The sequence below is a fragment of the Danio rerio genome, chromosome 8, assembly GCF_052040795.2.
Source record: "Danio rerio strain M-AB ecotype USA chromosome 8, GRCz13ab, whole genome shotgun sequence".
In the NCBI taxonomy this organism is placed as follows: Eukaryota; Metazoa; Chordata; class Actinopteri; order Cypriniformes; family Danionidae; genus Danio; species Danio rerio.
In genome coordinates, this window is record NC_141028.1 from 48,306,858 (window position 1) to 48,333,980 (window position 27,123).

At 34.9% G+C, this 27,123-nt stretch overlaps 1 protein-coding gene across 2 annotated transcripts in view; it reads right to left on the reverse strand.

The window, feature by feature from the left end:
* The window catches only part of dok2 (docking protein 2), a 47,378-nt gene that overhangs the window by 18,294 nt on the left and 1,961 nt on the right, over window positions 1-27,123 (reverse strand). Inside the window, exons 2-4 of one of the 2 annotated variants that reach the window (XM_087265254.1) lie at window positions 14,812-14,943; window positions 13,436-13,603; window positions 5,228-5,330 (exon numbers count right to left, since the gene is read on the reverse strand). In XM_087265254.1, coding sequence (XP_087121380.1) covers window positions 5,228-5,330; window positions 13,436-13,603; window positions 14,812-14,943 — 403 coding nt within the window. Of the gene's footprint in view, window positions 1-2,341; window positions 2,508-5,227; window positions 5,331-13,435; window positions 13,604-14,811; window positions 14,944-27,123 lie in introns of those variants that run through there. The other variant, XM_087265255.1, reaches the window with a different exon arrangement.

The window sequence follows — 27,123 nt, forward strand, 5'->3', positions numbered from 1 at the left end:
AAAAAAAAAAAAGAAAAATTCATCTCCATTTTTTTTCCTTTTTTTTTTCTCTTCTTTTTAACTCAAAACAAGATATTCAGAAGAATGTTGCAGACCAACAGACATTGACTTTTTCTAGTGGAAAAAAAATGCAGTGACAGTTAATAGCTACTGCTTTACAATACCTTTCAAAATATCTTCTTTGGTATTCAGAGGAAGAAAGAAATTAAGGGTGCTTTCAAACCTGTGAATCAATTCAGTTGTTCCTAAACAGGGATTAAAATTGTTACAATGTTGCTCTTTGTTCTTGGTGCGGTTCGCTTTCACACGGCAAAGTTTCTAAATGGACCAAAAGAGCTAAAACAAGTCACGTGTGAGTAAACTCTCCTCACATTGGTCAGTTTCACGATTTAATTCACGGTTTAGTCCCGCTCAGCTGTCAGGGGGGTGGTGGTTTGGTGGTGATTGACAGGGTGCGTGTGACCTGTCTGAAAAGCGAGAAGGGATGCAGTGGGGAGGGGATAGAAGCGTGCGCGGTGTATTTGAGGACCAGGAGGGATACGCGCGTTTTCCAGGGGATAATCACTCATTTGCGGGCATCCGGGAGTGTCTGTGCATTTGCGGGAGACTCCCGAAACTTCCAGGAGACTTGGAATGTCTGTTAAAAGACCTCCCGCCCTACTCATGATTCTCTCTTCATATAGCCGTATGCCGATTATACACCCATAAAAAACCTTGTGATATAACCATGCTCGGATCATATCGCTTTCTCACTACAATCGATCCGCTTCAGAGTTCACTTCAATTGAGCCGAGACCACCTCATTCAAACGATTTCAGAGCGATTGTTTTGGCGCGGATCCGAGCACGACTGGTGGATTCACATATGCCAAACGAATCGCTCTAACTGGGCAAACAAGACAGCTTCCGAAACAAAAGTCTAGGTGTGAAAGCACCCTAAGTATCTACATGCCAACTAATTCTCATTAGATTATTAGTTGGGGTTGGGGTTAATGTAAGGTGATATGTACTTGCAAAGTTTCTTATAATCAAATTAAATATCTGTTGAAGGTATCACAGATATTAACCACTAATACTCTAATGTCTACTAATACTCAAGTGGACATCAAAATAAAGTGTTAGCAGAAACTCAAGCAGGTTTGGAACAAGTGAGGGATGAGTAAATTAACACAGGATATTCATATTTAGATTAACTAGCCCTTTAAATGGCCTGTGTTGTCAGATTGTCTGGCACCTGTGCTGCATCACCGATGTGTGTTTTTTCATACTTCCTCCTCCTGTCATCTTGCTAAGAGACACAAAGTGAAATGTGTCCACTGAGGACTTTTATCTGCATTTTTCATCTTTGAGGAAGTGTTTTTGGTTATGTGGTTCTGCATTTGTTTCATGGTCTGTTGGCCTCTTTTTCCATTTACTCAATGCAACTGAATAGATGAAAGAAGAAACACGAAGCAAGACTATAGAAAATAGTGTGTGTGATAGAATGTGTTTGAACAGAGTGTTTGATTGATTCATCGTGCACTCAAGCAAATTTACGCAATCTGAGGTGTTTTGTCCTATTTAAACATTAAAATGTAAATGATAAAATATAAAATAGACATTTATTTTTATTTTAAAAATTTATAATGTATATTTCTAATGTATGTTTGATCAAACATTGCCGGTTTTGTGAGAAAAGAGGTTATATTAAAAAAAAAAAACATTAATAAATAAAAATAGAAATAATAAAAAATAACGTGAATATAAATAGATAGATAGATAGATAGATAAATAGATAGATAGATAGATAGATAGATAGATAGATAGACAGACAGACAGACAGACAGACAGACAGACAGACAGACAGACAGACAGACAGACAGACAGACAGACAGATAGACAGATAGATAGATAGATAGATAGATAGATAGATAGATAGATAGATAGATAGATAGATAGATAGATAGAATTTCACAACACTTGAACTTTTCACTTAACACTTTCTTTTCTACTGTCCTTTGTACATGTTGTAAGTATACAGTATACTTACAATACCAGTAAACTATCCAAAATATATGTAATAACCCCAGTAGTGTTGAAATCTTGTTCTGGCTTTTCAATCTCTTGGCTTTTTAATCTATGTTATGCTGCTTTGATATAACCTGCATTGTTAAAAGTGATATAAAAATAAACTTGTCTACTACACTCATCTACTACATTAAGCATATTGTATAATTATATTCCTCTACATTTAAACAGACAATAACACTGCAACTATGACACCATCAAATAAAATGTGATTCTAAATTCCCAATTTACAAAGACCAAGTGCACCACATCAATTATAAAACAATAACACTTACCCATCATTAATGAAGAGTTAAAAATAGACAATTGATAGAAAGGAAGTCAAAGAGGGTACTGAAGCATCTCTGAGAACAGCAGGATATTGCGCATTTACACACTTAGGTGGTCAATCTGCAAACAAGGCGGACACTTGTGTGATGTTTTTTCCACCACAAGTGAACTAAAACGAGCCACGACTTTCCACTACGTAATAGAGGAATGAAGAAGTTGACTGTTTTGCTTTGCAATACTCTCAACACAAAATGAACTACACTGAAAAGAGTAGTTCATTGGATGTTTTTAGGGGTTGTAAGCATTTTATATGGGCTGAATTTAGACAAAATAATAATAATAAGTGGAACATTACTGAATTTTATTTGTTTGTTTAAATGCAGCCCATATATTTAGTTTGCAACCACTTACCTTAAATAAAAAAAGTTCATAAAATGAATCATTTTTTTCAGTGTAAACACCAAGCGATCATGGCAGTGTACATACAGTAATCAGCATTTTTTTCTGCCTCCACTTTCTCAGATGAGCTGGGTTACCTTTTAAGGTGAATATTAATGGTGGAAATTTACAGATATTTATCACTATCCCTTCAGTTGACTGATTGCATTAAAAACTGCATTGTTGTATTACATGTGTTTTGTTTAAATATGTATATGGTTGTTTAATTCAATAATGTGCAGACATTTCTAGCACAAAAATCAGAACATTTGGTAGAGTGGGGATGGGGGGTTGGGGTCAATTTCCGGGAGATTATAATTTTTTTACGGACATTTGGGAGTCTCTGTGCATATGCGGGAGATTCCTGAAACTATGCGGGAGAATTGGGGTGTCTGTTTACAGGTAATATTGGGGATATTTATTATTATTATTATTGTTATTATTATTATTATTATTATTATATTATTATTATTATTGTATCACTGCTAATCCAATTATTTTATGCAAATAACAGTGCAGATGTTGGCCAATCACATTTGTGTAAAGCTTTTATAATGACAGCTGGTGATCACACTGTGCTTTATGATCAATCTTTATACTATACACTAATCTGCCACTTTATTAGGTACACCTGTTCAACTGCATGTTCAAGCAAATTTCTAGTTAGCCAATCATATGACTGCAACTCAATGCATTTAGACATGTACAGGAACAGAAAACTGAGGCTACAATTTAAACAGGCTCACCACAATTGGAAATAGAAGATTGGAAAAATGTTGCCTGGTGTGATGAGTCACAGTTTTTGCTGTGACATTCAGATGGTAGGTTCAGAATTTGGAGTCGACACCATAAAAGCATGGATCCATCCTGCCTTGTATCAACGGTTCAGGCTGCGGTTCTCTTGGTTCATTTTGGGCCTAGTAGTACCAATTGAGCATAATGTCAACGCCACAGCCTACCTGAGTATTGTTGCTGACCATGTCCATCCCTTTATGACCACAGTGTATCCATCCTCTGATGGCTACTTCCAGCAGGGTTACACACCATGTCATAAAGCGCGAATCATGTAAGATTGATTTCTTGAACATGACAATGAGTACACTGGACTCAAATGGCCTCCACAGTCACCAGAACTCAATCCAATAGAGCACTTTTGGGATGTGGTGGAACAGGAGATTCACATCATGGATGTGCAGCCAACAAATCTGCAGAAACTGCATAAAGCTTTCATGTCAATATTGACCAAAATCTCTGAGGAATCTTTTCAGTTCCTTGTTGAATTTATGCCACAAAGTAATAAGGCAGTTCTGAAAGCAAAAGGGTCCAACCAATACTAGTAAGGTGTACCTAATAAAGTGGCAGATGAGTATATATCTTTATACACTACTACTACTACTGTGCTTTTTTGTGTCGCGGTCAAGCTGGATGCGATTGGCTGATGATCTCATCAGTGTGAAGCTTTAGACATACCCTTTATCAAGCGTTAACCACAATACCCCATGAGAATGACTCCATAGTAAATGTATGTCCTAATGGCCTGATGTCTTTTGTTTTCAGTTTATTGGTGACAAAAAGTGCTCTTGGAGTTTTGTATGATTACTGTTTAACCACTAAAGTCACATTGAATGCTTGACAATGTTTTAGTTCTGGACTTGTCTCAGGATCCTTGCTGTCTATGGGCAGTCAGAGAGCTCTTGAATCTAAAATATCTTAATTTGTGCTCTAACACCAAAGGTAATGGAATGACATGAGGGTGTCAGAGAGCTTTTCATTTTTTTAGTGAACTAACCGTTTAAGAAGGCGAACAGCAAATAGCCACGAGAAAAAAAAGTTGTGTACAACAAAATGTTGCATATAATCTCTCAAAATATGTACAGTATGAAGACATAAAATAGGAATGAACCCTCTGTTAAAACCTTAAGAAAGCAAATATGAATAAAACTTTTTACCATTTACAGCTCAGTACACGAGAAATTTGAAGAAAACTGCCTTTAAAAACCTGTATTACCATTGTTTTTAACTGACAAAATCAATGAAGTGTAACACTTAAAGGACTTAAATGTGTATTTTGGATATTGTCTGTACATATGACTGAAGAAAAAAACACTAATGAATCTTTTGTTTGCCTTTAGTGTAAGTAATGGGACTTAACAGGTCAGTGACATTCTGGCTTTGTGACTGTAGCAGTTCTGGGAATATTCTGCTGAGTAACTTGTGTTTTTGACAATGCTATCTCATAGCAATTTGTAACTTTTTGAATTCATAATTTGCACAGTCTCGTTCCTACATCATTTACCCCCCCCCAAAGAAGTGCAGGGTTAGGTGGTGTGGTTTTAGGGGCACACATCCTGTTGTGCAGTTTATTATGAATTAGTCTTGACAATACATACAATGCTTGTTTTTTTGTTTTTGTTTTTTCGTGAGATCAAGATGTGTTTGCTGTAGGCTCTTACTTGTTTCTCTGCTGCAGTACAATGTGTTGTCTGCCATCGTGGCATCATCAGGTTCACCATGTAAACTGTTTCCTCTCATCGTACCTTTCTCTGGCCAGTTCATCTATAACAAACACAAATACATGATAGCTGAAATGACATAAAACACAAGCAAACAAGTCAGTTCTTAACAGAGTCACAAAAAAAGAAAGACATTAAGTGATTTACATTTTGATAGGTTTTGTAGGAATTGCAAGAAAATAACAGTGTAAAAACCATAATCCTAAATTTCTCACATTACAACTATAACTAGTATTAGAATAATCAATTATGTAAATTAGTTCCATTTGAATATTTGTAGACTGTCTGCTTAATATCTGCTGACACTGCTCCTTCAACAGACATTTAACTGACTATAAGAAACTTTGCAAGTACATGTCAACTTTCATTAACCCTAACCCCAACCTAACAGTCTACTTATAACTGTCAGAATTTCACCAGCATTGACCACACCACACTTTGAGCTGGACTTTACTGTAGGGATGTAGGGATGAAAAGGATGGTGAAAGAACAGTTGGATGAAGGGGAAGGGAAGTAAGAGGATGTCTGGTGAACAGGTGGGAAGGTTGATCGAGAGTACTACTATGCCCAGATACTCAGAGAGGGGGTACTGTCTCTATAATATGTAGGCAGTGATTGGACCCCCCGATTCAACCTCTTCATTTAGGAGTGAAGAGGGTTATAGGATTGTGAATGGGAAGTGAGGACATAGAGGAAGGGAGGAAGGGTTCAAAGAGAATGAGAGAAACAGTGCTATAGAGGGATGGTATTCCTTAAATATGTTTAAGGGAGTAGGTTATTGGCTAAGGAGACAAAGTGAGGCTAGGTTTCGCCGCTGAACCGTTATTAACAAGTTAACTCCATTAGAATGATTACAAAGGTACGTGTCAATTCTAGACTAAAAAGTATTTACTACCAAATAACTTGACATTAGCACATTTTTCTAGGAGGACATTTTATGACCAGCATAACAAGTAAATAACTTACTTAAGTGGGAAAATTGACTTCTTACAAATGTTGAGCATCAACTGGTATTAGATTTGTATTATAATTTATTTTTAAATAATTAAAGCTAATTGTTTTGTTATGAAACTTTTGATAAAGCTTGGAAATATCAAAGGTTTTTAATTGGCTAGTCTTCAGGGCTTGACATAAATTGTTTGATCACTAGCCACTGTGGTTAGTAGTTTTCCAATGTTACTAGCCATTTGCCTTTTTCACTAGCCACAATTTTGTTGTTGGGAAAATATATTTCGCATAAATTTGACTTTGGTAGCCTAAAATTACTTGTAATTTTACTTGATTTAAATTTTGTGTTATGTTCACATGTATCCTCTTTCATTTAACTTTTTTATGTGTTGTGAATTTGCTCAAGGAGCATCAACAAATGGGTTGTGGTTTTCTCTGGCCACAACAACACACACAAAATAATTATTTCCTTGCCACAAATTTTAATAAAGTGTCAAAAAAGCTAAATATAGCTGTAAACACTCTTTATTCAAAAAAAAAAAAAAAAATATATATATATATATATATATATATATATATATATATATATATATATATATATATATATATATATATATATATATATATATATATATATATAAACAATTGACATTTAAAAATATATATTTTCATGTATCTAGTTTGTCCAGGCTAAAGGTCCCAGATCACCAGTTAACTACATATAAATATGGAGTTAATCTCCTATTAAAGCAATGTTGTTGTAAAAAAAATGATAATTAAACCATTTTAACAAAAATAACTGTCAGCAAAAAAAAAGCATGTGAAACACATTCTGTGCGGATAATGAAAGGATAATCGGTTAATAATAGGCCCAGTAATAAACTGTTCAAAGAATGGTTAAAGTGAAAGCAGCAAAAAAATCTCAAGTACTTGAAAGCAGCAGGACTGTGGATGCATGAGCCACAATTTTTTCCAGTTCAAAGAGAAACAATCGCACTAGTTTTATTTCAGGGTTGCTTTGCTCTAAAAAGCGGGACACAGTATCTTTTAAGCACTCGCATGCTCACGTCCGCTGTGCGTGCAACACCAAAGCCCTTGTCAGTGAGTTATGATAGCCTGTCTCATCATACACCAGATCATTCTCTCATTCAGTATTCATCTGCTTTCTTTTCCTTGTCATCAGTCCTCCTGCTTCTTGATTCTAAGATCACATTTGCACGCACATTAACAATTTTAGTTAATATTTTAGTCTTAAACTAAAATACTCAAAGACCTGGAAATTTGAAATTATTTTCAATCAGCCAAAATGGCTAGTGGGGGTAGATGTCTAACCCACCACAGCTGAAATCTATCTGCATTTGACAGGTTGGCGGGTGTTAATGTCAAGCCCTGCTAGTTTTACATACAAAAGATAGTGTCTCAGTATTATTCAAACATCTGTGTCAAATAAGACTTTTCTATGTTACATGATAAATTAGTTTTTTGACAAAGAACCAAAACAAGCAAATGCTAAAGTTATGGCCTGTGGTGAGACAAACTGCAAAGTAACATCACATGCTTCTCAGGTTACGGTGAATAAGTAAATGTAAGTGTACAGCAGTGTCAATAAGCCAGTTCAGTAAGTAAGGGGCTACTTACACTTTGGTATCCAGACCGTGCACAGGCCTGTTTTCCGTATCGTTTGAGAAGTGTGAATGCTCTGAATCGGGCTTAGGCACGGTTCACTTTGCTGGCCCTGGCCTGATAGGAAGAGGTGTGCCAAAGCACGGTTTATTTGTGCTTTGGCGCGGTACGCTTGTGTGTAAGCGCAAAACGCGCCTAAGCCCGAAACTGAAAGCGAGATGTGACTTTTAAGGGACTGTTTCATATAGATGACTTTATCATTCTTACTGTTCAGCGAGCGCAAACTATCGTAGTTTATTAAAGATGCAAACCCTTCACTGCACAACAGCTGCACACCTTCAGCAAACCTCCTAATTCCTGCAGCACGAGGACTTTATGATCTTTATGATCTGATCTGTTCAGTGAAATGTTTGACTGCGTGTCACTGCATATCAAATAACCCTAAACGATATAACTAAAGAAATCTCCACTGTCCTGAACGAGAGCGTTTACTGAACAGCGCAGAATCTATGACATAAGCGTGCCCAGGGCCGAATGTAATGTGAGTGCGGGCCGTCGTGGGAGATGGGAGGGGGGACAAGCGTGCTGTGGCCAGGTTCAAGGCAACTTTACATAGTGTAAGTACGCCCTTGTTTTCCCTCAGTCCTCTGTTTTGCAAGTGTCATTTTTTCAGTGGCAGCAAAGGCTTTTAAAATACTTGTTGCACGTCTTCATGTTCTTGCCCCAGCTGAGAAGAGCAGTTTAACTTCACCACGTGAGGTTTGGACAAATGGCCTTTGTTGGGAAGCAGCGTTCTGAGCCAAGAAACCCTCTCCAAAACTGTGCCAAAGTGATCATATTTTGTAACACAACAGAAAGCTCCACAGCATAAAGCCGTATTCATTTCCCCTAATGCATTACATCAAGCTGTTCTACTCCTCACAGTGTTGCTCATTCAGCACATGACACAGCTTCACTGCTGGCTTCTGGAGCAGCTCTTCAGTTGATAATCCTCAAAGACAGCAATCTGTTTTAGAAGAGGCCAAAAAGCTAAAGGAACCTGACATCTAATACATAACATTAACTTGCCTGTTGTTCTATCTCAGTATGGTGGTCCTTCGCTATAACGCGGTTCACTTTTCAGGACCTCACAATTTTAACGATTTTTTTCATGCAATTTGACATGCTATTTTTCTACAGCGCATTGTGTTCTGCGTCCTGACTGTTTGAAGACCATTATCAATCAATCTCCCCTTTGTCGTGTCTCCTGTACAGTACAGAATGCGTTCAGCTTGCTAAATTTACATTAAAGAGCCCATATTATGGGTTTTTGAAAATTCCCCTCCATGTAGTGTGTAACACAGCTCTAAGTGAAGTGAAGTATCCAGCTAAGGCTTAAATCTGTTAGTGTACAGTGTTTAAAACTGTTGATCCATCTATAAAAGAGTCGACTCATAGTGCTTCAAACGAGTCGCCTTTTCATTAGGTGTTTCGCCATGACGTACGAACGAAACCAAGTTGTTCACGTGCACGCGCAAACCCGGGAGATTTCAAACCTGAGGCCCCGCCCTCTGACGCAGAAACCCAGACACACACACACACACACAGTCACCCACAAACACACACACACACACAAACATGCCGGTCGATTGAAGTCACACTGAAGATGGATATATTGAGTCTCTACCCAAAGATGAAACCTCAGCATTATAGCCAAGCAGTTGGAAACTACTGGAAACTTCTGGAAGCTACATGCTACAAAGTATACTTCCTCAGCATTTGTTAAAGGAAGGATCAGTAAAGAGTAACTTACTGATGGACGTCAGGATGGGTTTCTTCCTCCATTTCTCAAGTGTAAGTACGTGCGATTAAAGTTGCCTCATTGACTCTAGCTTGCAAATGTATTTAGTTGTGATTTGTTACTTGTAACCGCGTGTACTGTATCAGGTTAACTGGCTATATTCTCTTATCGCGTGCAATGTCACGTTAAAAACGCGACGCGTGCTGCTTTGTTAACGGAGCTCCGTGGAAGAGGAGTAGTGTGCGTGTCTGTGTGTGCGTGTGCGCTCGCTGTCGTCCGGAGGTGTGTGTGTTTGTGTGTGTGTGTGTGTGTGTGTGTGTGCGCGCGCGCGTTGTCGTCCAGAGCAGGGTTAAGTGCGAGCCTGTGTGTGTTTGTGTGTGTGTGTGTGTGTGTGTGCAATATGTGTGTGTGTGTGTGTGTCTGTGAAAAGAGCAGAGTGAGAAGCTAAGAGATCTCCTCAACTGTTTTTGGAGTTTTTGCTCAATAAAATAGTAAGTCGTCTGAATTTTCAAGTTCATAGTCTGTATTTACATTGACCCACTGGCAGCTAAAATCCACGCCTACACTATCGAGCGTGTATGAACTGTGATTAGTTTTATATTGCTGATTAGCTGTTTGGCATTTCCCTCTCTGACTGAAGGCAGTCGACCAATCGCGACAGACTGTCATTGGTCCAATCAGCGCAGATTAGCTTCGCGCTAAGGAGGGGTTTGGGAACAAATGAATCACTGAACGATTCATACGGGAGTTGCTGGGATAATTAGGTAAAAATAAATGCAGATTATAAGACCACGAAAGTGTTTTTTGACCTTGCATGCATATTAAACTGTTTTTGAAGACCCTTACAACCATGATATGACCCTATTTCATGTATAATATGGGCTCTTTAATATTTGATCGCTAGCAGTGTGACTCTGAATGTACTCTGTTTGCAATTTTTTTTCCCTCCACATTGTCGATGAAATGTTCTGAACCGTCAAAAGCACCGGCAGTAGCACTCAAAATACAGAGAAAGATGCTAGCCATCGCACAAAAACTTATGGACATGCTAAAGGAAGGTGGAAGTTACACAGCTGTAGGGGCCATTGCTGAATGGATAAATGAAGATCAAATGGTTTTGATCTTTGGTTTCATTTTATAATATTAGACTTATTTTTCTACGAAGGTTTGAACTTCGAGAGTGTTTAAACAAAAGCGAAAAGTTTAAAAATGTTAATGCCTGTCTGAGAAAAGTGTAAATAGTGTGTAGCGAGAGGTTTTACAGTCTTAAAGCATCTATAATGATGGTAAAAAATAAAGCTACTTCATGGATTTGCCTATTGCTAGTTTTAGAATGTAACTCCCGTGAATAACGAGGGACCACTGTATACTGAAATGCATCTGACAAGCATTACTATTAGCATTGCTGAAACTAAGGAATGATGATTTGAACAAACAAGCGCAAACATTTAAAGGCACATTATGCAATATTTTTTTGCCTCTAGAGGGCGCATATTTACAACAAACAAATGCATAGTTTTATGACGTTGTGATTGAATGTGGACTCATGGAAGTTGTGGTCTATTACATCGTATGGGACTTTTGCATAAATCATGTTCCTTTATGAAGAAAGTATGTAGTATGAAGCAGTATGTAGTATGAAGCCGAAAGCTGTCAAAGTAAAAAAGCGACTACAGAAAACCAGTCATTATCTGGTGTGAGCCCTATTTACCACATGTAGTGCAACACATCTTGCCAACTTGCAACAATTCATGTTGCCCATGAATTGAATGTTCATTTCACTGCATGGCGCATGCCTTGCATTTACAGTATACTTCTCATTATGTTTTTGGCGCTCTACAGTAACACTTCTGAAATGCTAGCATACATCGGAAATGTGTGAAATGCTAACTTACAGTAGAAGTACGCTGAAACTTACACTCATTCAAGAAAGAAAGAGGCAGACTTTTTATCATAAAGTAAATGCAAATGTAAGTTATCCATCTAGAGTTAACCAAGGAACTATTGCTAAATATTTTGCACCGAGATCGCTCCTTTCCCATGGCTCTCTTCTCTGTCTACACTCGTCAACAATATCTATCTATCTATCTATCTATCTATCTATCTATCTATCTATCTATCTATCTATCTATCTATCTATCTATCTATCTATCTATCTATCTATCTATCTATCTATCTATCTATCTATTGTCAAAACTAAATTTATTTAGCCCTTAACAATTTTAGCCCACTGTATTGGAAGCATTGTTGGCTATTTTATGTCACAGTTTACTTTATTTTGCTATCCTCACTTATATAAATGAAATAGATCAGGGGTGTCAAACTCAACTCCTGGAGGGCCGAAGCCCTGCACAGTTGTTCCAACCCTGCTCCAACACACTTACTTGTAGGTTTCAAACAAGCCTGAAGGACTCAATTAGTTTGATCAGGTGTGTTTAATTAGGGTTGGAACTAAACTGTGCAGAGCTGCGGCCCTTTTGGAACCGAGTTTGACACCTGTGAAATAGATGATATAATTAAATTATTAAATAAAACGTTTATTTATCTGTATTAAATGATTTACATGGTTTCAATTGTTTACTTAATCCCATTGTCTTTTCAATAAAAAAACTTCAGTTCAAAATCCACTTTAGTTCAAATGTTAAAAACTGAGTTTGAAAGCCATTAATAATTTGTTTTATGCACTGTTGGAACCAAAACTTCACTCCAGCCACTTTAGAGTAAACTTTAGTAACTTTAGTAACCACCCAAGCATCACCCACATGTACTTCAGACACCCATAAAAAGTGTTACAGGTGATAAAACTCAATCAAAAAAGATGTGAACTCAGACCTGGTAGGAACTGCTGAAGTGATAAAATAAGAATTAATAGGAAGAGGAACTCTCTTAACATTTGACACTTTGCACCAAAAAAGCTCATATAAGACCACAAAGCATTTAGTCTGACTCACAGCCAGAGCAAGAGCAAAAAATTGTCCTTTTGCATCCATGAAGTCATGGTAACTACCTATTAACTTCCTATATCACCCACAATGCAAAAATACCATACAATGTGATAAACTATACAAACAACTTCCCTTTTTTAAAGCCACAAGTGAGCAAGGTCACGGTGAACAGAAGCTTTTCTTTGCACAAGCATTAAACTGCTAGCATGAGAACCCCGATGAATCATATGAGCAAGTTTCTGATCAGCTTTGACGGGTTTTTACATCTGCTTAGATGACAAAAAACAGTGGCGAGCTGCTGCAGTCTAAAATTTCATGTCTGCAGAAATTTAAGCACAAGGAGCTGACAAGCTTTCAGCAAAGACAATCTCTCTTGGCAGACAGCAGAAGTAAACACAAAATGTCTGAAAGATTTCAGGAGTTAAAGCACAACTCTGGTTACAATCCCATGAAAATAAGACAAAAACTAAAAACTTTGACTATTTTATAACTGTTTTATACTGTGTACAATGTCGAGTGATCTGGTTTGCACTTGAATACATTATAATAATAATAAATATTATTTATTTATTATTTTTTTCCAGGGCCAGAAAAAAAAGGAAACAAAGTAAGACTTGTCAGACGAACAAAAATTGTAAGATATAAACTCACGAATCTGAAAGTGTGAATAGCGAGACCCAAAGAAATAAAATAAATATTTTTTGCTTGTCTAGAAAACACTTCTTGAATTAAGCATTTTTAAAAATGTTGACTAGAAATAAGAAAAAGTAAGAAAAGCATTTTTCCAGTGCAATGTTCCATGGTTAATATATATACCGGAATAATATATTATATTATATTATAAATATATACCGGAAAGGCGATTTCACACAGTTTTTGAATCCAGTCATCCAGTTCAGCTGTCTCAACAGCAAACACAAATGTTTTTTCAGTTGTCTCCACCAAAAAAGGCCCACAATCCCGTGGACAGCCTTCCACGTCAGCCTCCGAAACACGAATACAGTCGCTCATTTTTATCACCTGTAAAAAAAAAATAAAATAAAATAAATAAATAAAACTTAAGTTCAACACAGCTTGTTATCTTTTAGAATATTCCATACTGACCATTTAGCCTTTTTATAATAGTATATTAAAATAGTATATTGAATTTTGGCTTTCCATATTAATTCATTCATTCATTTTCTTTTCGGCTTCGGAGGAAAGCAATGCGAAAACAGGGAGAACATGCAAACTCCACACAGAAATGCCAACTGACCTAGCCGGGGATTGAACCAGAGACCTTCTTGCTGTAAGGCAATCGTGCTACCCACTGTGCCATTGTGACACCCATTTTCCTGGTATTATATTTCTTTTTGCTCATTTTGGCTTTCCATAATATTGTATTTTTTGTCCATTTTGTATTTTCATAATACTATATTGAATTTGGACCATTTTGGCCTTCCATAATATTATATTAAATTTTGGCCATTTTTGCTTTCCAAATTAGTATATTTTATTTTGGTCGTTTTGGCATTCCATAATAATATATTTTTTTGGCCATTTTGGCTTTCCATGATATTATATATTTTTCGCCATTTTGGCTTTCCATAATATTACATTTCATTTTATAATACATTATTTGGCTATTACTACTACTATCAATAATAGTATATTGAATTTGGGCCATTTTTGCCTTCCATAATATTATATTTTATTTTGGCCATTTTGGCTTTCTTAATAGTATATTTCATTTAATAGTATATTTTATTTTGACCATTTTGGCTTTCCTATATAGTCTTATTTATTTTGGCCATTTTGCCATCATGGTATATTGCATTTAGGTCATTTTGGCTTTCCATAATATTATATTTTATTTAATAACATATTTTTTGGCCATTTTGTCTTTCTATAATAGTACATTTCATTTAATAATATATGTTTTTGCAAATTTGAAACATGACTCATAATTATCAAGAACTAATTATCATCCACATGCTTTCATTTTTGAAAATACTACAATTGTGAAAGTCCTTTTTTTTTTTTTGGTAGAAGGGATCATAGCAGAAATAGGCACATGTTTAATGGTACTTCCCACAAAATTTTGTTCTCCCACACGTAACGCATGACCCATAACTGGTTTTGATTATTCATAAACCGTGGTAGATTTTGAATTACATCACTCTCCTCAAATACGCCACATCTTATGTGTTCTATTCTGGAAAATTTGAGCTCCACAGGCTGTCCTTTACCTTTTTGTTTTCATGTTTGCGGTTTGCTTTCTCCAGCGTGTTAGGGGTTCCATCTTTAATCTCGAAAAACTCAAGGCGAGAGATAGAGCAGGAGCTTTCTCGATACAACACAGACCAGACCTTTCGCCATTTCTGAAACAGAGAGAAGGTTGAGAGTCAACTTACATATTTTTTATATTTCAGAATGTTTACTATCAGACAGCTTTTGTTAAACTTATCCAAGCTACATAAATATAGTTGAAGTCAGAATAAGCCCCCCTGAGTTATTAGCCCCCTGTTTTTTTTTTTCCACAATTTCTGTTTAAAAGAGAGAATGTTTATTTTAAACAGATTAGTAAGCATAATAGTTTCAGTAACTCATTTCTTATGACTGATTTATTTTATTGTTGCCATGGTGACAGTAAATAATATTTTACTAGATATTTTTCAAGACACTTCTATACAGCTTAAAGTGACATTTAAAGTCTTAACTAGGTTAATTAGTTTAACTAGGCAGGTTAGGGTAATTGGGCAAGTTATTGTATAACGATGGTTTGTTCTGTAGACTATCGAAAAAATATATAGCTTAAAAGGGGTAATAATTTTGACCTTAAAATTAAAAACTGCTTTTGTTCTAGCCAAAATAAAACAAAAAAGACTTTCTCCGGAAGAAAAAATATATATTTATCAGACATACTGTGAAAATTTCCTTGCTCTGTTAAACAATGTTTGGTAAATATTTAAATATTTAAATAATAAATTAATGTTGTGACAAAATTTCTAATGCTACATGTGTTAAAATTAAGGACTGTAAAATAAAATATATGTTGTAACCTAAATTAAAACATAGTAAAATTAGTCCACAAAATAGTCATGTAAAATTATTTAAATTAAAAGTAAAAAAAAAAAGAAATAGAATACTAAACTTAACATTTTAAAAACATAGACACATACAGAAAAAAAGAAACTTTGAGAGAAATGAATTGTGAGGGAAGTAAACGTCACTAAGATATAAATGTATCATTTAAAAAAAAAATTATTATAAAATACATTTATAAATTTCATACTAATATTTCAGACATTCATAATTAGCATATCTTTATGCTATTTTATAGTTGATAATGTTTAATAATTAGTATTAATTCAATTATTATTTGCATTACTTGAATGAATTTAACATTAACATTGCACATAGTTTTTAAAAAACATTATTTATTATTATTATTATAATGTATTCAAGTGCAAACCAGATCACTCGACATCATACACAGTATAAAACAGTTAAAAAATAGTCAAAGTTTTTATCTTCAGCCAATTAATTCTTCTTTCTGTAATACATTTTAACTTGGGTAAATTTATTTTACCTGCCAAAAAAGTCCTCAAACATGCATTGAAAACTGCTTACATGCATCATGCAATGGCATATGACCGGCCTTTTAAAATATATGGTGTCTACACAAACATAATTCACAGCTATAGGCAACAACTTAACAAAAAGAACACTTAAACCAGAGACTTTTCGGTCCCACTTTATATTAAGTGTCCTTAACTACTATGTACTTACATCAAAAAATAAATACAATGTACTTACTGTGTTCATAAAGTATTTGAGAACACTTGTGGTGCTCTTGAGTTGGGATAGGGGTTGGGTTAGGGACAGGTTTGGGGGTGTGGGTAGGTTTAAGGGTGGGTTAAGGTGTAGGGAATGGTCAGCAGTGTATTTACAAATGTAATTACAGAAGTTAATTACAGATGTAATTACATACAGGGCATAAGTACACAATAAATACATGTATTTACACAATAAGTACATTGTAACAAACTATTAATTCTGTGTAAGTACATATTAGTTAAGTACATACAGTTAAGTACATACAAGTACATATTAGTACATACAGTTAAGTACATACAAGTACATATTAGTTAAGGCCACTTAATATAAAGTGGGACCGACTTTTCAAAATGTCAGTGATCCAACATAACACTGCATAAAAAAACTGCTCTTTTGGCCACAAAATGGGAAGTGATTTAAGGCAAAATACCCCAAATACTTCCCGTATGCAAATGTGATATATGTGCATATATTAAACTTGTGTAAATAACAGTATAAAAAAAATACAATTATACTAATGTGCAAGTTATGTAAATGTTACCTACATATATGTATCAGTCTTAGTATGGGTTTTACATATAAAAGACAAATGTAAAATGTGTTTTTTCATGATGACTACATGGGAAATATAAATATCTAAAAACATGGTGTGCACATATAAATCATATGTAAATATAAATAAATATTGAATATGTTTGTATTTATAACTTCATATATTCTTTATATCAATTGCAAAAATATAAAAATGTATTAAAACAAATGTGTTCCACATAAAATTGTAGACAAGTATACTAATATAATTTGCAGATATGTTGTTTAGTTCAATGTGTATATATAAATGAATCCTAAAATTATTGGGGGATAAAATTAATGGTGTTACTAGCATAAGCACATTTGTCATTTAAATATATTTGAATTACTAATTTTATTAACCTAAATATGAATTGAACACAATGTTGAACACATTTTCATTAACAAACCAGTAAATATGGACCTTGTGGGGACATTTATTTGATTCAGTACTGAAGTTTGAAGTTAAACAACTAGAATGTATAATAATTGAGGAAGTATTTGAGTCACGCTGAGGAGGTAATCTGAAAAAAAGATTAATACAAAAAGAAGCGCACTGGATTCATATTTATAATCACTTACACCAAGAGGAATAAATGAGTTGTACCTTTTATTTAATGGTTTGTTGTTTATCTATAATATTGTGGAATTTGAGTATGTAATAAAACAAATAATGAGATGGAAATGTATTTTCTAATGGTTTTTTTTTTTTTTTTTTTTTTTACTGTCAGACTTACATTGTATTGATGTAGACATGAATAATTGAATGATGATAATTGAAATGCTATTTTCCTGTGCAATGGATATAATGCTTTTAAAGGTGAAGGAAAATATTTCTTGTGTATTCCTCTGTATATAAACGTAATTGACCATATCACTTTAATAACAACAACCTTCATTTATTGGATAAATCCAGTAAAAAAAAAAAAAAAATATATATATATATATATTTATATATAATTAGCCCCCTTTTGATTTTTTTTTTCTCTTTTAAATATTTCCCAAATGATGTTTAACAGAGCAAGAACATTTTCACAGTATGTCTGATAATATTTTTTCTTCTGTAGAAAGTCTTATTTGTTTTATTTTGACTAGAATAAAAGCAGTTTTAATTTTTTTTTAAACTATTTTTGGGACAAAATTATTAGCCCCTTAATTTTTTTTCAGTAATCTACAAAACAAACCATCATTATATAATAACTTGCCTAATTACCCTAACCTTCCTATTTAACCTAATTAACCAAGTTAAGCCTTTAAATGTCACTTTAAGCTGTATAGAAGTGTCTTGAAAAATATCAAGTAAAATATTATTTACTGTCCTCTTGGCAAAAAGTAAAATAAATCAGTTATTAGAAATAAGTTTTTAAAACTATTATGCTTAGAAATGTGCTGAAACAATCTTCTCTCCATTAAACAGAAATTATATTCTAAATGCAAATAAATACACCAATGTCCAATGGTGAAATGTACTCATCTCGATTAGAACCACACGTAGAACATTGAACACTGATTATAATAATGAGAACTTGTTAAAGCTTTTTACATCGACACAAAGTGCCCACAGAGAGTTGGATCATGAACCATCAACTAGTATTTAAACTGTGAGATTCCTCCATCAGGAAACAGCCATAATATCACGAAGAGTTTTAAAAAACCTCTGTGGTTCAGACATTACCTACCATTTCAGCGAAATCCATGGCCTTAAACAGCAGATAATCTATCACAGATGCACCAGACTGCTTGCGGTTTGCTAAAGAGACGATTCTGATCCTATTGCTAACATTAGCTTCCTTTAATGGACTCCAGCAGCCCATAAGTCCTCTCAGTGATGCCAATGGGCTAATTCCCCTCTGCATATGGCACAAACCAACAATATGATCAACGGCATCAATCAAAATCAAGCCAAAATGGGTTTAGATCAGAATATTAATTTGTTCGAATAGATCACGTAGTCAGTTTAAGACGTGGTTCCTGACACTGGCAGAAAGCTTAATATGATTCATGAATTTCTTTCTAATTCTAAACGCTCTATTGATACAGAGTATTCGCTGACAAACATGTGGTTCAGATTGGGGGAAGGCAGCTAAATGAAGCACTAAGGAAAGCAGCTAATTGAAATGTATAGAAATGTATAGAAATCCACAATATATATATATATATATATATATATATATATATATATATATATATATATATATATATATATATATATATATATATATATATATATACATATATATATATATATATATATATATATATATATATATATATATATATATATATATATATATATACACACATATATATGTGTATATTATGTGGATTTCTATACATTTCAATTAGCTGCTTTCCTTAGTGCTTCATTTAGCTGCCTTCCCCCAATCTGAACCACATGTATGAATATATATATATATATATATATATATATATATATATATATATATATATATATATATATATATATATATATATATATATAAAATGGAGAAGTTACTACCTCTTAACATCCAATGCGGTTTGGATTTAGAACTAATCACTACACCGAATCTGCTAATTGTTATCCTATAGAGAATATGAAATCCAAACTTGACAAATATGGAGTAAAAGGAGCAGTTTGACACAGTAAATCATAAGGTACTCTCAAAGCTCACTCTTTTTAACTTTTTATCTGAGGCTATTATGTGGATGACTTCATATCTAACAAATAGGAAACAATGTGTGAGTGTTGATAATAGTCAATCTGTCAGGGTTCTGCCACTTTGGTCTTGAAAATTCTTGTTTTGGTGGCAGAGCTCTGACACTTCTCATGTCTGGTCCTGTTTTTGTCTCTGTGTGAGCGCGCGCCGTCGTGGGTGTACGTAGAGTGTGCGCGCTCCTGCTTGACGCGGCCGCGCGCGCGCTCTGCGTCCCTCAGACGCGTGCGCTCTTGTACTGTGTTTGTGTTTTCGTCTGTCAGCAGCATGGTGTTTCATTCCCAGCGTCTCAGTCTTGTTGGTTTCGGTTTTGGTCGGCGCTGGGATGAAGCATGCATGCTGCATATGTGAGCGCATGGTGAGTGTTTTCATTCATCGTGTGCTCATGTCTTGCGTCTTTTGTCAAAGCACATGGCTCGGTGTTTACATTGGTCACGTGCTTTTGTCGTGTGCTTCAGTGTTGTGTTATGTGAGCGCATGGCTTGTATTGTCTCTCTGTGTCATGCGCTCTCCCGTCTATTGTCTAGTCCCACCCTCCTTGTTAACCCATTATTAGTTAATTGTGTTCACCTGTGTTTCAATTTACTTTTTTGCTTTATAATCCCCCCTCATGTTTTCAGTCCTTTGTCAGTTCGTCGTTGCTAGTTTCCTGTCTTGTTGTGTCCAGCCCTGTCTTGTCCTGCCAGTCCTGCCAGCCGTGTCAAGTTTGTTTTTGCCTTTGTATTCAAGTTTTCCCCATCGGGGTAGTTTTGTTTTGCCTTTTATTTTTATTTTATTATTAATAAATACCCATTGTTTCGTTGCACTTGAGTCCTCGCTCCTTTTCCCCTCACCGACCGTGACACAATCAGTATACAAAATCAGTAATTGTGGAGTTCCTCAAGGATCCATTTTGGGCCCTATCCTGTTTAGTCTGTATATAAATGACCTTCCACAAGCCAAAGCAAGTTACTGGCAGCAAGTTATTTAACCGAGGCATTGGTTCATGTCTCTGATTGGTTGTGTGACTCGTATCTTAATTTGAATATAAGTAAAACGCTTTGTTTATTTTTCTCACAATCATTGGCAGTTACCCATCATTAGGGCCAGACGGAATCTGCAAACGTTTTTTGCTATTTCTGCAAAGAATTTTGGTAAAAATCTGCATATTTTTGCAGAATTACTTGGGGAGTATCCAGCGGAGTATCATAACTAAAACCTTAATATATTAAATAAAAAGTAATAAAATACTGAATAAACACTGAATAAATTCAGATTTACAGATTTACTCAGGTAAATAAACAGAATTAATAATGGGCTAAAAATCTGCAGAAATCTGCGGAATTCTGCGCGCGCATATTTCGTGTGGGCCTACCCATCATCCTGATGTATTTGTTAAAGGAGAAAAGCTCAGGGTTGTGTCTGATTTTAAAAATTTAGTTCTAATTTTAGATTCACAACTGACATTTCAAAGGCATGACAAGAAGGTCACTAAAGTTGTTACATTTAATCTGGCCAACTTCAGGCATCTACGATCCTTATTTCTGACTAATGAAGCAGCAAAACTTTTTAAGCACTCCATGATTTTTTCGCATATTACATATTGTCTTACTAGTTGGTCACACATTAGTTTTAAAATCAGTTGAATCACCTTATAAACAGGCACATAAAGTATTTGATCAGAAGTCTATTAGGTATCATCATTGCAATATAATACAAAAACACTATTTATTGAGCTTTGATAAGAATAAATATTTGGCTGATGCCTGTGTGATTTTTTTAAATCTTAAATGGATATGCTCCTCCATTATTTGTGACACACAAGAATAATAATAGTCAAGCAACATGATCTATTACCAGGGGAGACTGTGCTGTGCAGTTTAAGCATATCTTTTGCATGGTTAGTCTTCTCAATTAGAGGCAATCATTTCTGGAACACACTTCCAATTGATTTAAGGGGTGTTAACAAATTATTCAACATTTAAATACAAGTTAAAGAAATGGCTAAAAGGAAATCAAGTCTGGTATCATGTGTAATTCTTTTGTCTAACATTTTAAGAAATTCTTATTATATGTTTGTTTTTTTTTTGTTGTTTTTTTTAAAGTTGTCTTTTCAAATCTGACAGGGGGCAACTGTTGGAAATTAGCCCTTGTTGTTAACACTGGCTTATTTACAGTTCTACTGTTGATTAATGACTATTGTCCCTGTTAAATAAATAAATTTCAAATCTCATTTTTTTTTGTACTGATTTATAGGTAGTGCAATAGTGATAAGTTGAGTTATGTGCTAAACAAGAACTATCATTAACTGCATCGTGTTGGTTAATAAATGTATTAATTAACATTTTAGTTTTAGCTTACGACTTGATAATGTGTTAAAATGTCATGACTTTACTTGAAGGGGCACATTATTATCAATTCATTCTTATCTGCTCATGAAGTCCTGTGTTTAAAAGTAATAGTTATGGATGTGAACTAGCAAGTAATTAAGGTAGCAATTATGTACTCACATTGTAGTTAACCATAGTTCATGAATAGTGCAAGCCTTAACTCATCACTAACTCCAAATTAAGTAATGCTTTGTACATTTTGTCAGATTATTATTCATGTACTGTTATTGTGAAGTGTTACCATTTTTTTATTCATTCATTCATTAGCATCCACATCACAGCAGACCTCGCTTGGGCGCTAAACACCACCAGCCTGGTAAAGAAAGCTCAACAAAGACTTTCCTGCCTCAGGAAGCTAAAGCAGGCTAGATTCTCTCCTTGGCTACTGGTGAATTTTAATAAGACTGCCATAGAAAGTGTCTCATGCTATTGTGTGACTTTGTGGTGTGCCAGCTGCACTGCACTGAACAGAAAGGACTTGACCTGGGTGGATTGTTAGGGAGCCAATTCCAGACTAGGTCTTGGTGTATGCATAACGCCTTCAGAAGAAATGAATTGCTGAAGATCCCACCCACCTAAGCCATAGACTTTTTGACCCCCTGCCCTCAAGTTCAAGATACAGGTCTAATAAAGTACACAGACATAGACTTAGAAAAAGCTTTTTTCCAAGATCTTTTGCACTCACACACTCTTGTTAAAGTCCGGGTGAAATCAAAATTTGCAATATTCATTTGGCCAGTGCACATTGATATTCTTTAGGGAACCAAGTTAATCCACTGAAAGAAAAAGGTTTGTTTCTGTAATGTTAAAACAAAAGCTTCTACATTTGGAGAGACTGTCCTTCTCTGTTGATTTCAGTTTGACAACATTCATTCATTTTCTTTTCGGCTTAGTAGCTTTATTAATCGGAGGTCGCCACAGTGGAATGAACCGCCAGCCTATCCATCATATGTTTTACGCAGCGGTTGTCCTTACAGCTACAACCCAACACTGGGAAACCAGTTTGATAACTTCAGCCACAATATTCTTTAGCACACTCCTCTTACCATTAGTTTGCTATGAGGGAATAATACACAAAAATAAAGCCAGGGCCCCTACTCAAAATACTGTTTCTGTTTAATGTACATCAACATACTGAAATCAAAGTCTCAGCGAATTAAGGGTCAGTTGCACTTTAATTATTTTTCAAAAATGTTGATTGTTATTTATTCAAGGTTTTTGTAATCTTAAGATTCATCAGATATTTTTTCTATAATGTACTATGACAATAAAACAAATTGATGGATGGATGGATGGATGGATGGATGGATGAACTCATTCGTTCATTTACTTTTTTATTTCACGCTTGCAGAAAACATCTTCTTTCTCCAAAAAAATTCATGTCAAAGTTTTTATCTTGCAATATCTGGACACAATATAATTGCGGTGACAACATATACACTAGGTTGTTTTGTCAACAGAATTAAATTGTATGTGTTGTCTCTGTCATATTGTCTGCTTTCTGTGGCACTGAATATAGGCCCAATCCCAATTCTACCCCTTAGCCCTACCCCTTACCCCTACCCCTCATTTTGCGCGTTTACATGTAGGGGTAGAGGTGTCCCAATTCTCTTTAGCTTGAAGGCATAAGGCTAAGAGGAAGATACCCCTTTCTAACTGAGATTTTTCAGGACCACATTCAAAACCAAAAAGGAAATTTCCCAGAATGCAACAGCATAGCTGCACTTGGAAGTAAGGAGATCCACAAGTGAGAATTTTTTGTCATAAATGCACAGTACAGTTATGATCTTATTGCCACATTATATTATTATGACAACATGATATATGCTTTCAGGGATTTCCTGAAGATAAATACCAAAAAATAACGCAATTGGAATAACAGCAGTCGTGATGGTCAATAAAGTATGAAGCAAGAGATTGTGATGACATATGATGACGTGTGCAGGTGTTGTAGTGGTGTCCCATTTCTCAGTGGTAAATTTTAAACCCGTCCCCTTCACACTCTGTTTCAAGGGCCAGGGGGAAGGGGTAGGGGTACAAAAAATAAAATTGGGATTGGGCCATAAAGAGTGGAAAGATTTGGTTTACAACTTTAAAACTTTTTTACAAGCCTACCATCAGGGTTTAATGCATCTTAAAACAGGCTAGCATCTTTACTGCACTAAAACATTTTTAGGACAAAATTATTAGCCCCTTTAAGCTAAGTTTTTTTTTTTTTTTTTCGATAGTCTACAGAACAAACCATCATTATACAATAACTTGCCTAATTACCCTAACCTGCCTAGTTCACTTTATTAACCCAGTTAAGCCTTTAAATGTCACTTTAAGCTGTATAGAAGTGTCTTGAAAAAGATCAAGTAAAATATTATTTACTGTCATCATGACAAAGATAAAATAAATCAGTTATTAGAAATGAGTTATTAAAAGTATTATGCTCAGAAATGTGCCGAAACAATTAAACAGAAATAAATTTAAAAAAATAAACAGGGGTGCTAATAATTCAGGGGGGCTAATAATTCTGACTTCATCTGTATATATATATATATATATGTGTGTGTGTGTGTGTGTGTGTGTGTGTGTGTGTGTGTGTGTGTGTGTGTGTGTGTGTGTGTGTGTGTGTGTGTGTGTGTAAAAATATATACAGCATACAATAAGGTAACAATTTCACAAGGTGTAATTTCCCTAAACACCCGATATTATAAAACTCAGGCACTAAATAAGGGTACTAAGGGTACACTGCATTTCGTTGCCTTGTCCTTGTACAAGTGTAATGACTATAAAGTTGAATCTAGTCTATAATTAATGTACAGTACTGATGCAGGTGTTTGCAGGTTGCATAAGGTTGTCAACCCCTTTGCAATCATTCTTTTTTTGTATCCAATAATTACAAAAAAGTACTTCATAAATTCAATATTTAATTATTCCCTAAACATTATGGTTTATTACTTTGCACTTTATAGAAAAGTGCACCTTAAATTCAACATACGTATGCGGTTCTTTGCGTGATGCATATCTAGTTGTTACCTCCTTATAACCCAGTATTACAGTTTGTTCCCTTATACTAACAAATACGTTCTATATATATATATGTATATATGTATTATTATTATTTTTTTTTTGAAATTCACAAAAGTTTTTATCCTCTTGACTGTGAATAAATGGTGAGAAAGATTTCAGTTGTGGATGAACTGTCCATTTAATATTCTCATGTATCAACGTTTCTTGATTTTAGAATGTAACTACTCCTAGTAAACGCTGATGTTATCACTGTTTAATAAAAAATACTTTGTGAAGATTTTTCTGTGATCTGATCTGTGGCACATATTTGTACATTTAAATGAATATTGGTATTTAAAATAATAGTGTTTAAAATGTCAAACCCTGTGAAATTACACTAGATCATCAGCATCTCGTGCCTGTGTCTAAATCAGATGTGATCATCATGACGTGCCTAAAAACTATACAACCCTACAGTGACCAAGTAGTGCACAACACAATGACATTTCAAAAATCAAACATTAATCTCACAACACAACGGCGTTAAGATCATAACGCAACTAAAACACACCATACAACCCACCCTAATCAGTGGATTTGTCCACAGTAGATGCAGCACAGCATGACAGGGTAAATTCCAGACAAAGATGCTGTTTAATTTCTGAAGATCTTTAAGCATTGCTGACATTCAAGACAAATGGATTTTGCAACAGTTGCTTTGTTGTGTCTAATGCAGACAAACTTTCAAACTGACATTCAAATAAGACTATTTCCATCAAACTTTCAACAATCCAAGCAATTACACAAGGAAATCAAGCCCTGTTTCACTCAGATATCACAATGAGAATGAAAAGATTATTGGAACTTCCTTTCCATGCAAGCTTTAACACTTCTAGTGTGCAATAGTGGCTGCATTTTAATGAGAAACAAAGCACTATTTATTTAAAAAAATGCATAATTTATTTTAAAAAGCCAGAAAGTGGCTGTAGCAGATCACTTGTTTCTTATATTTATACAGGTAAAGATATTTTCAATGTTTTTTAATTTAGTTATTTTTTGACCAATTAAGGTATTGCGCAATATGGTGGCTCAGTGGTTAACACTGTCACCTCACAGCAAGAAGGTTGCAGGTTTAAGTCCTGGCTGGGCCATTTCTGTGTGGAGTTTGCATGCTCTCCCTGTGTTGGTGTGTATTAATAATAATAATTGAATTAATAATGATTATTATATATTATTATATATCCATTCACTCATTTTCTTTTCGGCTTTGTCCCTTTATTAATCAGGGGTCACCACAGTGAAATGAACCGCCTATTATTAAATATAAAATAATGATAATAAAAAAAAAATAAAAACGGTTTCCCCACAGTCCAAAGACATGCACTATAAGTGAATTGAATAAACAAAATTGGCCATAGTGTATGTGTGAATAAGTGTATATGGATGTTTCCCATTACTGGGTTGCAGTTGGAAGGGCGTCTGCTGTGTAAAACATATGCTGGATAAGTTGGCGGTTCATTCCGCTGTGGTGACCCCTGATGAATAAAGGAACTAAGCCAAAGAAAAATTAATGATTGAATGAATTATGGTATTAGGAGTGTTTACTAAAAAGTAGGCATTTTGCGCATTGTGTTATTGTAGCGTAAAACTTACGGGCTGGATCCCAAGGAAATCATACCCTATTAAATAGTATGCTATAAGAATAGATTGTAAATTGTGCTTCAATGTCTCTTCCAAATGTGTAAATATGAATTGTGTCCTTTGGAATTAAAATAATAATGGATAAGAGTCCTCAAACTGCAATGAAATGAATCTCCATTTTGATTGGTTACACCAGTTTTATATCATGTGTAATTTCCTGGTCCTGACTCTCTGTGGTCGTTAAAAAAATCCCAGGATGTTCTTCGAAAAAGAGTAGGGGTTTAACCCCAGCAACCTGGCCAAATTTTCCTACTGGCCTCTGTCCATCATGACCCCCTATATCCCCATATCATAAGTGGCTTCATCACTCTGTCTCCTCTCCCCCAATCAGCTTGTGTGTTGTGTGCGGTCTGGTGCAATAAGGCTGCCATTACATCATCTAGGTGGA